Source organism: Erythrolamprus reginae, chromosome 3 (genome assembly GCF_031021105.1).
Source record: "Erythrolamprus reginae isolate rEryReg1 chromosome 3, rEryReg1.hap1, whole genome shotgun sequence".
Taxonomy (NCBI): domain Eukaryota; kingdom Metazoa; phylum Chordata; class Lepidosauria; order Squamata; family Dipsadidae; genus Erythrolamprus; species Erythrolamprus reginae.
The window spans coordinates 3,855,563-3,868,058 of NC_091952.1; the positions used below are offsets into that span (position 1 = coordinate 3,855,563).

Genomic DNA, 12,496 nt, shown 5'->3' on the forward strand with positions numbered 1-12,496 from the left:
TGCACATAGTCCTCGACTTACGACCACAAGAGAGACCAAATTCTCATTGCTGAGCAAGGCGTTTCCTAAGCGAACCATGCTACCCACCCCAATTTCACAACCTCTCCGTCCACAATCTTCACCGTCATTAAGTGAGCAAATCTGGCTATCCCCACGGACTTTGCTGGTCAGGAGGTGGCAAAAAAAAGTGGGGGGGGGGGAAATCATGAGCCTCGGTGGGGCAGTGGTTAGAATGCAGTTCTGCAAGCTACTTCTGCCAATCACCGGCTGACAACAGTTTGGCAGATTGAATCTCACCAGGCTCAAGGTTGACTCAGCCTTCCATCTTTCTGAGGTGGGTAAAATGAAGACCCAGATTGTTGGGGGCAAAAATGCGGATTCTCTGCAAACTGCTTAGAGAGGGCTATAAAGCACTGTGAAGCGGTATATAAGTCTAAATGCTAAATGGCTGGAAAGCATGATGAAGCGGTATATAAGTCTAAAGGCTATTGCTATTCCTTCCTTCCTTTACGGTATTGCAGGCTAACTCTGCCCACTGCCAGCAATTCGATCCTGACCAGCTCAAGGTTTGACTCAGCCTTCCGTCCTTCCAAGGTGGCTAAAATCAGGACCCAGATTGTTGGGGGCAAATAGGCTGATTCTGTAAACCACTTAGAGAGGGCTGGAAAAGCACTATAAAGCGGTAGATAAGTATAAAGGCTGTTGCTATTACTATGCCTTCCTTTGCAGTATTGCAGGCTAACTTTGCCTACTGCCAGCAGTTCAATACTGACCAGCTCCAGGTTATCTCAGCTTTCCAAGGGAGGTAAAATGAAGACTCAGATTGTTGGGGGCAAGAAGCTGATTCTATAAACCGCTTAGAGAGGGCTGTAAAAGCACTGTGAAGCAGTATATAAATGCTATTGCTATGTAACACACCTGCCCTGGGACACTGCACGACCGTCGTAAAGACGAGTCACTCGCCCAGCGTGTGACTTTTGGGTCGTTCAGTGTGAAAAACGGTCCCTTTCTGAGAGGTTGTAACTGGGCGACACTAAATGCACGGTCGTAAGTCGAGGATTAGCTTCATGAAATTTGGCCCCTTTAAGAGGCGGGTGGACTTCAACTCCCAGGATTCCCCAGCCAGCTTTGCTTTGCTGGCCGGGGGAATCCTGGGAGGTGAAGTCCACCCGCCTCTTAAAGGGGCCAAATTTGATTTTTTTTTTTAAGAGACGAAAGCCCACACAACTGAGATAGACTGCCCCTGCTTGGGGAGGCTCTCCTCCTCCTTCTCTTTCCTCACCTTCCCTTTGGCGCAGGTGACGGAGCGCAGCGCCCCGAAGAAGATGGGCAGCAGAGCCATGACCACCAGGCTTCCGTAGGCCAAGGCCATGCCTTCCGGGGTGGCCGGGGGTCGCGTGCCGGCCGTGGGGGCTTCGGCCGCCCCGCTGCCGTTGTGCGCCTCGGCCTGCTCCATCGCCGCCACAAGCCCGCACTTCCGACCCGGCAGAGGCGGCCCCGCAAGCGCCCAGGGACACGTTCTCTTACCAGCCGGAAGTGGGCCGCGGCGCATGCGCCGGCGTCGCCACCCCGCGGGCACGCCCCCTGGAAACGACGGCGGCCCTGCCCGTTGCTAGGCAGCCGCCACCGCCGGGCCTACTAGGAGTAAAAGGGGGGAAAACCCGACTGGGTCGGCTCTTTCCCTCCCACCTTCACCCCTCCGGGCCTCGACAGTGGGGCCCTGAAGGTACGACATCCTTTCCTCCCGCTTCCCCCCCATCTCGGTTCCCCCGACGTGGCATTCCCACGTAATGATGGCGAGACACGTGTCAGGAGCTGCTTGTGCTGGGAGGATGATTCTCACCGCCTTTGTTGTCATTATTGGTGCGATATTGCAGCAATTATTATTTCTGTCATTACTGAGATTATTGTTGATGCTACCGCGGAGTCCCGGAGTCCCATTGGGATTGGGCGGCATAGAAGTCAAATTAATTAAATTAAATTAAATTATTATTGCTTATGATGATGATGCTATGTATGTTTTTGGCCTGAGTGGGAAGGCCTGATTTTTAATAATTGGGGTTTTATATTAATTGGATTTAGAACATTGTATTGTTTCTTTTATACGCTGTAAACTTCCCCAGTCCTCAGAGAGGGGCAGCATATAAATCCAATCAATCAATCATTGTTGTTGTTGTTATTACTACTATTATGTTTTAAAATGTATTTTCTATATTCTGTTGTAAGCAGCCCAGAGTCCTTCGGGAGTTGGTTGCCATAGAAATACTGTACAATAAATTAAATTCTTGCTTTCGTGCTTTCTTTCTCTCTCTCCCTCTTTCTTTCTTTCTTTCTTTCTTTCTTTATCTCTCCCTCCCTCTTTCTTTCTTTCTTTCTTTCTTTCTTTCTTTATCTCTCCCTCCCTCTTTCTTTCTTTCTTTCTTTCTTTATCTTTCCCTCCCTCTTTCTTTCTTTCTTTATCTCTCCCTCCCTCTTTCTTTCTCCCTCCCTCCCTTCTTTCTTTCTCCTGGTGATTGGCCCAAAGTCACCCAGTCAATTTTGACGCCCAAGGCAGGACTTGAACTCACCCTCTCCTGGTGATTGGCCCAAGGCCACCCAGTCAGCTTTCATGCTTAAGACTGGACTACAACTTACTGTATCCTGGTGATTGAAAAATCACTTGCCCAGCTTTATTGCCAAAGGCGGGACTAGAATTCACCATCTCCTGGGGATTTGACACCTAGTCACTTCTCACGACTAACCCAGCATTTCCTGGTGATTGGCCCATTCACCCAGCCAGCTTTCATGCCTAAATTGGGACTAGAATTCATCTGAAAAGCCAACTGGATCAAGGTTTTGTTTTTTTTAAGCAAGACATTTCCTTACCCATCCAAGTAACTTCATCAGTGCAGTTGAAAATAATTTTAATCATCATCTTTTTCTGGAGACCTCACCTACAAAAAGAGATTGACAAAATTGAACGGGTCCAAAGATGGGCTAGAAGAATGGTGGAGGGTCTTAAACATAAAACTTATCAGGAAAGACTTCTTGAACTCAATCTGTAGAGTCTGGAGGACAGAAGGGAAAGGGGGGACATGATCGAAACATTTAAATATGTTAAAGGGTTAAATGAGGTTCAGGAGGGAAGTGTTTTCAATAGGAAAGTGAACACAAGAACAAGGGGACACAATCTGAGGTTAGTTGGGGGAAAGATCAAAAGCAACGTGAGAAAATATTATTTCACTGAAAGAGTAGTAGATCCTTGGAACAAACTTCCAGCAGACATGGTTGGTAAATCCACAGGAACTGAATTTAAACCTGCCTGGGATAAACATATATCCATTGTAAGATAAAATACAGGAAAATAGTATAAGGGCAGACTAGATGGACCATGAGGTCTTTTTCTGCTGTCAGTCTTCTATGTTTCTATGTTTCTATTGATTTGATTTAACCTTTTTAGATACTTTTGGCCTGGATGATTGAGTCTTTGTTTGCATATTGACTGTGTGAGAAACAATCAGAAATTTGACGGAATAGTGAAGCAGAAGGCAGTTTATTGCACGTAAAGTACATTCTTGCGAGAGCAAGTGGCTAGCAGGTAGGAACACAGATGAATACATTTCTTCAACTGTTAATTCTCTCCACTCAAACCACAAATTCCTCCCTGTAGCCGTTTTCACAAACACGACGGGGTTGCAATCTTCCTGGAATGCTGGTTTCTCCATGAATTTCCCCATACTTAATCGGTTTCCCCACCTTTTCTACAGTTCCTTTTTTCCCATGCTACCTTTTGTCCTTTTTTTTATTTCTTAACTATATTTTTTGTTTCCTTACAATCCTTGCAGCATCAGCGTAACAAATTGACGCAATCGGTTAATTACTTTCTCCACTATGTGAATAGACCCTGTGGTTAAAACTGTTAACTAATCTGCTTGATCAAGCTGACTCTCTTACAGGAATAACAATTTCTTCGTGTTTTCCAGTCTTGAATTTTTTTTACCTTTACTGTCCTAATGTCCTACTGAACTTTTATTTATTTATTATTTATTTATTTATTTTATTTATTGGATTTGTATGCCGCCCCTCTCCGCAGACTCGGGGCGGCTAACAACAGTAATAAAACAGCATATAATAATAATCCAATACTAAAAACAGTTAAAAACCCATTATTATGAAAACCAAACATACATACAGATATACAGTACCATGCATAAAATTGTAAAGGCCTAGAGGGAAAGAGTATCTCAATTCCCCCATGCCTGGCAGCAGAGGTGGGTTTTAAGCAGTTTACGAAAGGCAAGGAGAGTGGGGGCAATTCTAATCTCTGGGGGGAGTTGGTTCCAGAGGGCCGGGGCCGCCACAGAGAAGGTTCTTCCCCTGGGTCCCACCAAGTGGCATTGTTTAGTTGACGGGACCCGGAGAAGGCCCACTCTGTGGGACCTAGCTGGTCACTGGGATTCATGCGGCAGAAGGCGGTCTGTGAGATAATCTGGTCCGGTGCCATGAAGGGCTTTATAAATCATAACCAACACTTTGAATTGTGACCGGAGACTGATTGGCAACCAATGCAGACTGTGGAATGTTGGTATAACATGGGCATATTTGGAAAAGCCCATGATTGCTCTTGCAGCTGCATTCTATGCATTTTATGCCCACATTTCTTTAAAAATAGCTTTATTTGCAAAAAAACCCCACCAACATTATCTCCATCAGTTTCTTACAACTGGAACTGAATGGAATATAATACAATTTTATTGGCCAAGTGTGATTGGACACACAAGGAATTTGTCTTTGGAGCAGATGCTCTCTGTGCACATAAAAGAAAAGATAAATTGGCCAAGAACCATAAGATATAGCACTCCAGCGGCTTTCTTGGAGCCCAGGGAGGGTGAAAATGCCACCGCACCCTCCCCCAGATGCCCTCGGAGGCCGAAAATGCCCTCCCAGACCTTCTACGTAAGTTGAAAATCATCTGGCCAGCGTGCTGGAACTGAGCCAGAGCAACAGCTCATGTGTCAGCAGATATGGTTTAACATGCCACAGGTTCGCCATCACTGCATTAGACCAAGTTTGAGCGATGATGATGTTCCCAAAGAGGGGAAGCCGTAGAGAAAGAGTATCTTGAGGGCACATACCATATTTTTTGGAGTATAAGTTGCACTGGAGTGTAATACACACCTTAGTTTTTTGGGAGGAAAATAAAAAAAAGAATCTGCTTACCAGATATTAATCTGGCTAGCGTCCTTAGTCTGGTCAGCTTCAGCACATTATTTTATTCCCTGTTTAGGGCTTTAAAAAAAACCTTATTGGGAGAGAGTAACAATGAAAGAGCTTGCAAGCTGGTAACCTGGGAACCTCATTAGCACCTGGTTGGGGCTGGAAAGAAACATTGGGGCAAATAGAGAATGAAAAAAAACCCTACATAGACAGAGTTTGGAAAACATTCTTAGCAGAGAGTAACAATGAAAGAGCTTGCAAGTAGGTAAGAGCTGGGAACATCTTTAGCACCTGGTTAGGGCTGGAAAGAAACTTACTCAGAGCTAGTAGAGCAATGGAAAAAACCCTGCAAAGACTTAGGGCTTGGAAAACATTCTTCGTAGAGAGAAACAATGAAGGAGCCTGCAAGGTAAGAGCTGGGAACATTGTTAGCAGCTAGTTAGGGCTGGGAGGGTGGGGGAAGCTATATTCATTATCTCAGGGACCGCCTTCTGCTGCACGAATCCCAACAACCAGTTAGGTCCCACAGAGTGGGTCTTCTCCGGGTCCCGTCAACTAAACAATGTCGCTTGGCGGGACCCAGGGGAAGAGCCTTCTCTGTGGCGGCCCCGGCCCTCTGGAACCAACTCCCCCAGAGATTAGAATTGCCCCCACCCTCCTTGCCTTTCGTAAGCTTCTTAAAACCCACCTCTGCCGCCAGGCATGGGGGAACTGAGATACTCTTTCCCCCTAAGCCTTTACAATTTTATGCATGGTTTGTCTGTATGTATGTTTGGTTTTATAATAAGGGTTTTTAACTGTTTTAGTATTGGATTGTTATATGCTGTTTTTATTACTGTTGTTAGCCGCCCTGAGTCTACGGAGAGGGGCGGCATACAAATCCAATAGATAGATAGATAGATAGATAGATAGATAGATAGATAGATAGATAGATAGATAGATAGATAGATAGATAGATAGATAGATAGATAATAAATAAATAAATTCAGAGTATAAGACGCATCCAAATTATCAGCTTCTTTTAGGGATGAGAAAGGTGCGTCTTATACTCCAAAAATACGGTAATGGCATTCTTTTGTTGGTGGCATCTGGGGCATGCCATCCTTGCTGAGGGCAGGAACAATAGGAGAACTGGAAGCGCGAAGGCCTTGGTAGAGAATGGCTAGCGCTCTAAACTCCCCCAGCACCCAGCTATCTCCAGCCTTGTTTGGGAGGGGGGAAATCTCATTTTGCAAGGTGTGCTTTGATGACAGAGGCTGTGTGTGCGTTTCTTTCATTTTTTTCTCCAGTCACACCCTTTTCTTTCTTTGGAAAGGATCACAGGAGATAACATGACAAGAAGCGATGGATGGCAACTGCGCAAGAAGAGAAGCAATCTAGAACTAAGGAGAAGTTTCCCGACAGTGAGAATAATTAACCAGTGGAACAGTTGGCTACCAGAAGTTATGAATGCTGGAAGTTTTTAAGAAGCGATTGGACCACCATTTGTCTGAAATGAGCAGGGGGTTGGACTAGAAGACCTCCAAGGTCCCTACTGTTACTATTATGAATACAGTGTTCCCTCGATTTTCGCGGGGGATGCGTTCTGAGACCGCCCGCGAAAGTTGAATTTCCGCGAAGTAGAGATGCGGAAGTAAATACACTATTTTTGACTATGGACAGTATCACAAGCCTTCCCTTAACACTTTAAACCCCTAAATTGCAATTTCCAATTCCCTTAGCAACCATTTAGATTATTACTCACCGTGTTTCTTTATTAAAATTTATTTTAAAAAAATATTTATTAAAGGTGGACAAAAGTTTGGTGATGATATATGACATCATCGGGCAGGAAAAACCGTGGTATAGGGGGGGAAACCACGAAGTATTTTTTAATTAATATTTTTGAAAAACCATGGTATAGACTGTTCGCGAAGTTCGAACCCGCGAAAATCGAGGGAACACTGTATAACTAGTTGGGTGCTACAATATGTAATTAACCAACAATGTATGTTTGATCATGTTTCTTTAAGAGTAATGATTCTGTTGGCCATAAGGGGGAGCCAGCAGCATTTTCTCTCGGTGGGAGAATTATTGTAGAATTGCTGTGTGTAGAGTATTGTGTGTTCTCGGTTTGTATTTGTATATGATTGATTGATGTCTCTGTGAATGACTTGGATTGTTACTGACTATTCTATTGGACATATGTAAATAATATTTATACTTAAATTAGATTGATCTGGGTTATTGGTTGGCTATCTACTACTGCCACATTTACTCTGTATAGTTTCGTCTCAGGAATATTGTACACAATTCTTTGATGTGCTAACATTGGTTAATGGGCCCAGAGTGTGATTTCTAGTGTGTGCATATTTGTTTTTCCAGTGTTATAAACCCAGTGAGAGTATTGCTTGTGAGTATTGTCAGCAATGGCTCAGCTGCAGTCCAGTAAAGTTTTCTCCATAACCCAGTTGGATGGGACGAACTATAGTTCCTGGTCGACAAAATGCAGTATGCTGTTACGCTGCGAAGGACTCTGGGATGTGGTCATTAACCCACCAGATATAACTGGTTTGGACCCTGATGTCGAGGACGACGCCCAGAAAATATCAGCGTTTGAACGGGACAATGAAAAAGCCTATAGCCTGATAGGACTGACACTGGACGATAAGCAGTTGGTTCATATCCGTGGAGTGAATTCAGCTGCTAAGTGTTGGGACATTTTGAAGCAGATTTATGTCCGTGAAAGTGTGGGGGCTCACATCCATCTTACACGGAAGCTGTTTCGCACTCGTTTGCAAAAAGGTGGAGACATGTTAGCTCACTTGACTTTGATGAAAGAGATTTTGTATGAGCTCCATGAAAAGGGACTTATTTTCTCCGAGCTGCATCAAGTATACATAATTCTTTCATCGCTGGATGAGAGCTATGATGACTACGTATCCTCATTGGAGGTGTTGCCCGGGGATGACCTTACAATGGCTGCTTTATCTGGACGGCTGCTGGAGGAGTCGAGAAGACGCCGGGACAGGCAGCAATTGAGAGATAAGCCACAACCACAAGAGAAGAAAGAAAAACGTTTCCCAAATGTTTATTCTCTAAGGAAATGTTATGCGTGTGGAGAAAAGGGCCATATAGCTAAATACTGTAAAAGAAATGGTAAACCGAGAGATGGAAATTATTAATTGCTTATAATGATATCGGTGTAGATATGAAGAAATAAGTCTAGAATGTTCATTGTAATTTATGGGTTGTTGATTAATAACCAGAATGTTTCTTTAGCTAGGCTGGAAAATGAAAGCAGCCAGAGAAGGCGGAATAAACTATGTTTAAAAGAAAAACTGTTAATGCTATATATCCCTTAATTACAGTATAATTTGGGAATTGAGATCCTCTTTCCCCCTAGGCCTTTACAATTCTATGCATGGTATGTATGTATGTATGTTTGGTTTTTATATTAATGGGTTTTTAATCATTTCTAATACCAAATTACTATTGTACACTGTTTTATTGTTGCTGTTAGCCGCCCTGAGTCTCCGGAGAGGGGCGGCATACAAATCCAATCAATCAATCAATAAATAAATAATAAATAAATAAATAAATAAATAAATTACTATCAGTAAAGTTTTGGTGCAGATGGGATAAACTGTAATATTTTAAAAAGATAGTTGCATTATTGAGAAACCAGGTAAGAAGGTTACTGCATGGCTACATAATGGTTTGTATATGCATTTAGAGATAAACCTCCAATTCAGGCTTGTCAGTACTATGTACTTCACCGTTTGAGTTAGTCAACATATGAACTAACCAGCAATGTATGTTTGGAGGAATTAGCATAATGTTGCTTTAAGGGCTGCAATTAGCTATAAAAGGGCGTCAGATGTGTTATTGCTGTTATTGTTGCTAATGCTTGCTATTGCTCTTGCTAACACTAACTCCCTGGTCTCACTCTCTGCTAGTTTTGTCTGTGTGACTATACTATAGACTTGTGTGCTAAATAATAATAATAATAATAATAATAATTATTATTATTATTATTATTATTATTATTATTATTATTATTATTATTATTTATTGGATTTGTATGCCGCCCCTCTTCGCAGACTGGTCTATGGTCTATATATTATGGATGTAAGTAATACCTATGGTATTATATAGAATTGTGTGTTCTACAGGAGAGAAATATTGTAGAATTATATATATATAGAGAGAGAGAGAACTGTGTTTTGAAGGGGAATATTATTTGTTAGCTGCTGTATGTATAGAACTGTATATTCTGATATCTGGTTTATATATGATTGCTTGACTTGGATATGTATGAAGTGACTATTTACTTACTACTAGTGAATATATGTAAATAATATTTATACTCTACTTAATCTGAGTTAATTGGCTGAATAACCACCACTGCCACATATACTCTGTTTTTAAGTTTAGAATTCTAACATTGCCCAGTGTGGGATGCTAACAAGGCTAATTCTGTATTTGGTCATAAGAAGCCAAATGATGAATGTATTCATTTATTGCATAGAAGAATGGGTCATCTGAATTTTCAACTTTTCGGGTGCTACAATACGTAATTTGTAATTACATATTGTAGCCAACAATGTATGTTTGATAATGTTTCTTTAAGAGTAATGTTTCTTTTGGCCATTAGAGGGAGCCAGCAGCATTTCCTCTTGGGGGAGAATGCTTGTAGAATTGCTGTGTGTAGAGAACTACAGTATGTGTTCTGATCTTGGTTTGTACTGTATTTGTATATTTATTGATTGATTGATTGATTGATTGATTGGATTTGTATATGATTGATTGATGTCTTTGTGAATGACTTAGATTATTATCGACTATTCTATTGGATATACAGTATGTAAATAATATGTATACTTAAATTGGATTGATCTGGGTTATTGGCTGGCTATCTACTACCGCCACATTTAGTTTTGTATAGTTTTGTCTTAGGAATATTGTACATAATTGTTTGACATGCTAACATCTGCCAACTCTGTTATCCTGACAAAATACAGTGGTACCTCTACCTACAAATGCCTCTACTTACGAACTTTTCTAGATACAAACTGGGTGTTCAAGATTTTTTTGCCTCTTCTCACGAACCATTTTCCACTTACAAACATGAGCCTCCAAAACTATAACCGGAAAAGGCAGGGAGAAGCCTCCGTGGGGCCTCTCTAGGAATCTCCTGGGAGGAAACAGGGCCGGAAAAGGTGGGGAGAAGCCTCTGCGGGGCCTCTCTAGGAATCTCCTGGGAGGAAACAGGGCCGGAAAAGGTGGGGAGAAGCCTCTGCGGGGCCTCTCTAGGAATCTCCTGGGAGGAAACAGGGCCGGAAAAGGTGGGGAGAAGCCTCCGTAGGGCCTCTCTAGGAATCTCCTGGGAGGAAACTGCCAGAAAAGGCGGGGAGAAGCCTCCATGGGGCCTCTCTAGGAATCTCCTGGGAGGAAACAGGGCCTCCACCCTCTCTGGGGTTTCCCCAATCGCATGCATTATTTGCTTTTACCTTGATTCCTATGGGAAAAATTGCTTCTTACAAACTTTTCTACTTAAGAACCCGGTCACGGAATGAATTAAGTTCGTAAGTAGAGGTACCACTATATAAGGGATTAGCACCAGACTAGGGGGAAAAAATTCACAGTGCTATTCCAACTTCAAATGGTCACTGAACGAACTGTTGTAAATCGCGGACTAAGTGTACATACAACTCAGGATTATATTCCATCTATCTAATGGACAATCCATGAAACCTTATTTATACTAATCTGTGGAACAACTTGCCTTTAGAAGTTGTGAATGCTCCAATCCTGGAAGTTTTAAAAAAGATGTTGGATCACTATTTGTCTGAAGTGTAGGGTTTCCTGCCTAAACAGGGGGTTGGACTAGAAGACCTCCAAGGTCCCTTCCAACTCTGTCATTGTCATTGTTGTCGTTGTTGTTGATCATAATAAAGGATTATCTTGCAAGGCCTGATTCATATGATTAGTGAAAACTATTTTATTGCCATTCCAGAAACAGAATGTTGGATGCGCAGCCTTGCACCTCCTACAAGGTCTTCTAATTATTATTATTATTCTTTTCAGGTGAGGAGGGGGAGTAGAACGACTAACTTCTTAGCATCAGAGCATGTTAATATACTACATAAGAAATTCTAATAATTGAAGGTCATTTCTTAGCAAGCACTTAGAAGCGAAGAGAACCATATGTGCCAAATTTCAAATTTTTAGGCTTTAAAGTTCTGGAGATTTTGTGATAAATGAATGGTGTTCGGCTTATAGATAGATAGATAGATAGATAGATAGATAGATAGATAGATAGATAGATAGATAGATAGATAGATAGATAGATAGAGATAGACAGACAGACAGACAGACAGACAGACAGACAGACAATGATAGATAGATAGATAGATAGATAGATAGATAGATAGATAGATAGATAGATAGATAGACAGACAGACAGACAGACAGACAGACAGACAGACCGACGATAGATAGATAGATAGATAGATAGACAGACAGACAGACAGATAGATAGATAGATGATAGATAGATGATAGATAGATAGACAGACAGACAGACAGACAGACAATGATAGATAGATAGATAGATAGATAGACAGACAGACAGACAGACAGACAGACCGACGATAGATAGATAGATAGATAGATAGATAGATAGATAGATAGATAGATAGATAGATAGATAGACAGACAGATAGACAGACAGATAGACAGACAGATAGATAGATGATATAGACGATAGATAGACAGAGACAGACAGATAGATAGATAGATAGATAGATAGATAGATAGATAGATGATAGATAGATAGACAGATGATAGATAGATAGATAGATAGATGATATAGATAGATAGATAGATAGATAGATAGATAGATAGATAGATAGATAGATAGATAGATAGATAGATAGATAGATAGATAGATAGTGTTCTGTCTGGGTTCCCCCAGACCTCAACACCAACTGGAAAAAACAGCCAGACACTCTGGTAAAAGCCAAAAGTATTTTATAGCTGGAAAAAATAAACACAGAGGAAAACCTGTTCTTCCCAACAGACAAGCTATAATACGTTACAGCAGAGTCCTGATGTCCAGACAATACAGCAAGCTTCTTGCTGGCAACCCCCCCCCCCCCCCCAAGGTTTCAATAGTCAAAGGCACAAACCAGGATTCCAAGACGCCAAAGTTCACAGCCAGGTCCCAAGACTCTCAAAGATAAAACTCCACAAGCCAGGAAGGGTGGGTCTGCCTTTTAGCCTTTCCAAAGAGCACCACACCCAAACCCAGCTGTTGC

General features: G+C 42.0%; 1 protein-coding gene and 1 long non-coding RNA gene across 4 annotated transcripts in view; one reads left to right on the plus strand and one right to left on the minus strand.

The window, feature by feature from the left end:
- HM13 (histocompatibility minor 13) overlaps positions 1 to 1,579 on the minus strand; it is a 40,221-nt gene extending 38,642 nt beyond the window's left edge. The window contains exon 1 of one of the 2 annotated variants that reach the window (XM_070744364.1): positions 1,283 to 1,579. In XM_070744364.1, coding sequence (XP_070600465.1) covers positions 1,283 to 1,552 — 270 coding nt within the window. In that variant the 5' untranslated portion in view covers positions 1,553 to 1,579. The remainder of the gene's footprint in view (positions 1 to 1,282) is intronic. The other variant, XM_070744363.1, reaches the window with a different exon arrangement.
- Positions 1,580 to 1,609: 30 nt separating this feature from the next.
- LOC139163533 (uncharacterized) lies at positions 1,610 to 11,148 on the plus strand. Of its 2 annotated transcripts, XR_011558495.1 has the most exons (3): positions 1,610 to 1,726; positions 3,440 to 3,577; positions 6,512 to 11,148. It is a non-coding gene; the product is annotated as an uncharacterized lncRNA (long non-coding RNA). The 2 variants fall into 2 exon arrangements; XR_011558496.1 differs by lacking the exon at positions 3,440 to 3,577.
- Positions 11,149 to 12,496: the final 1,348 nt, after the last annotated feature.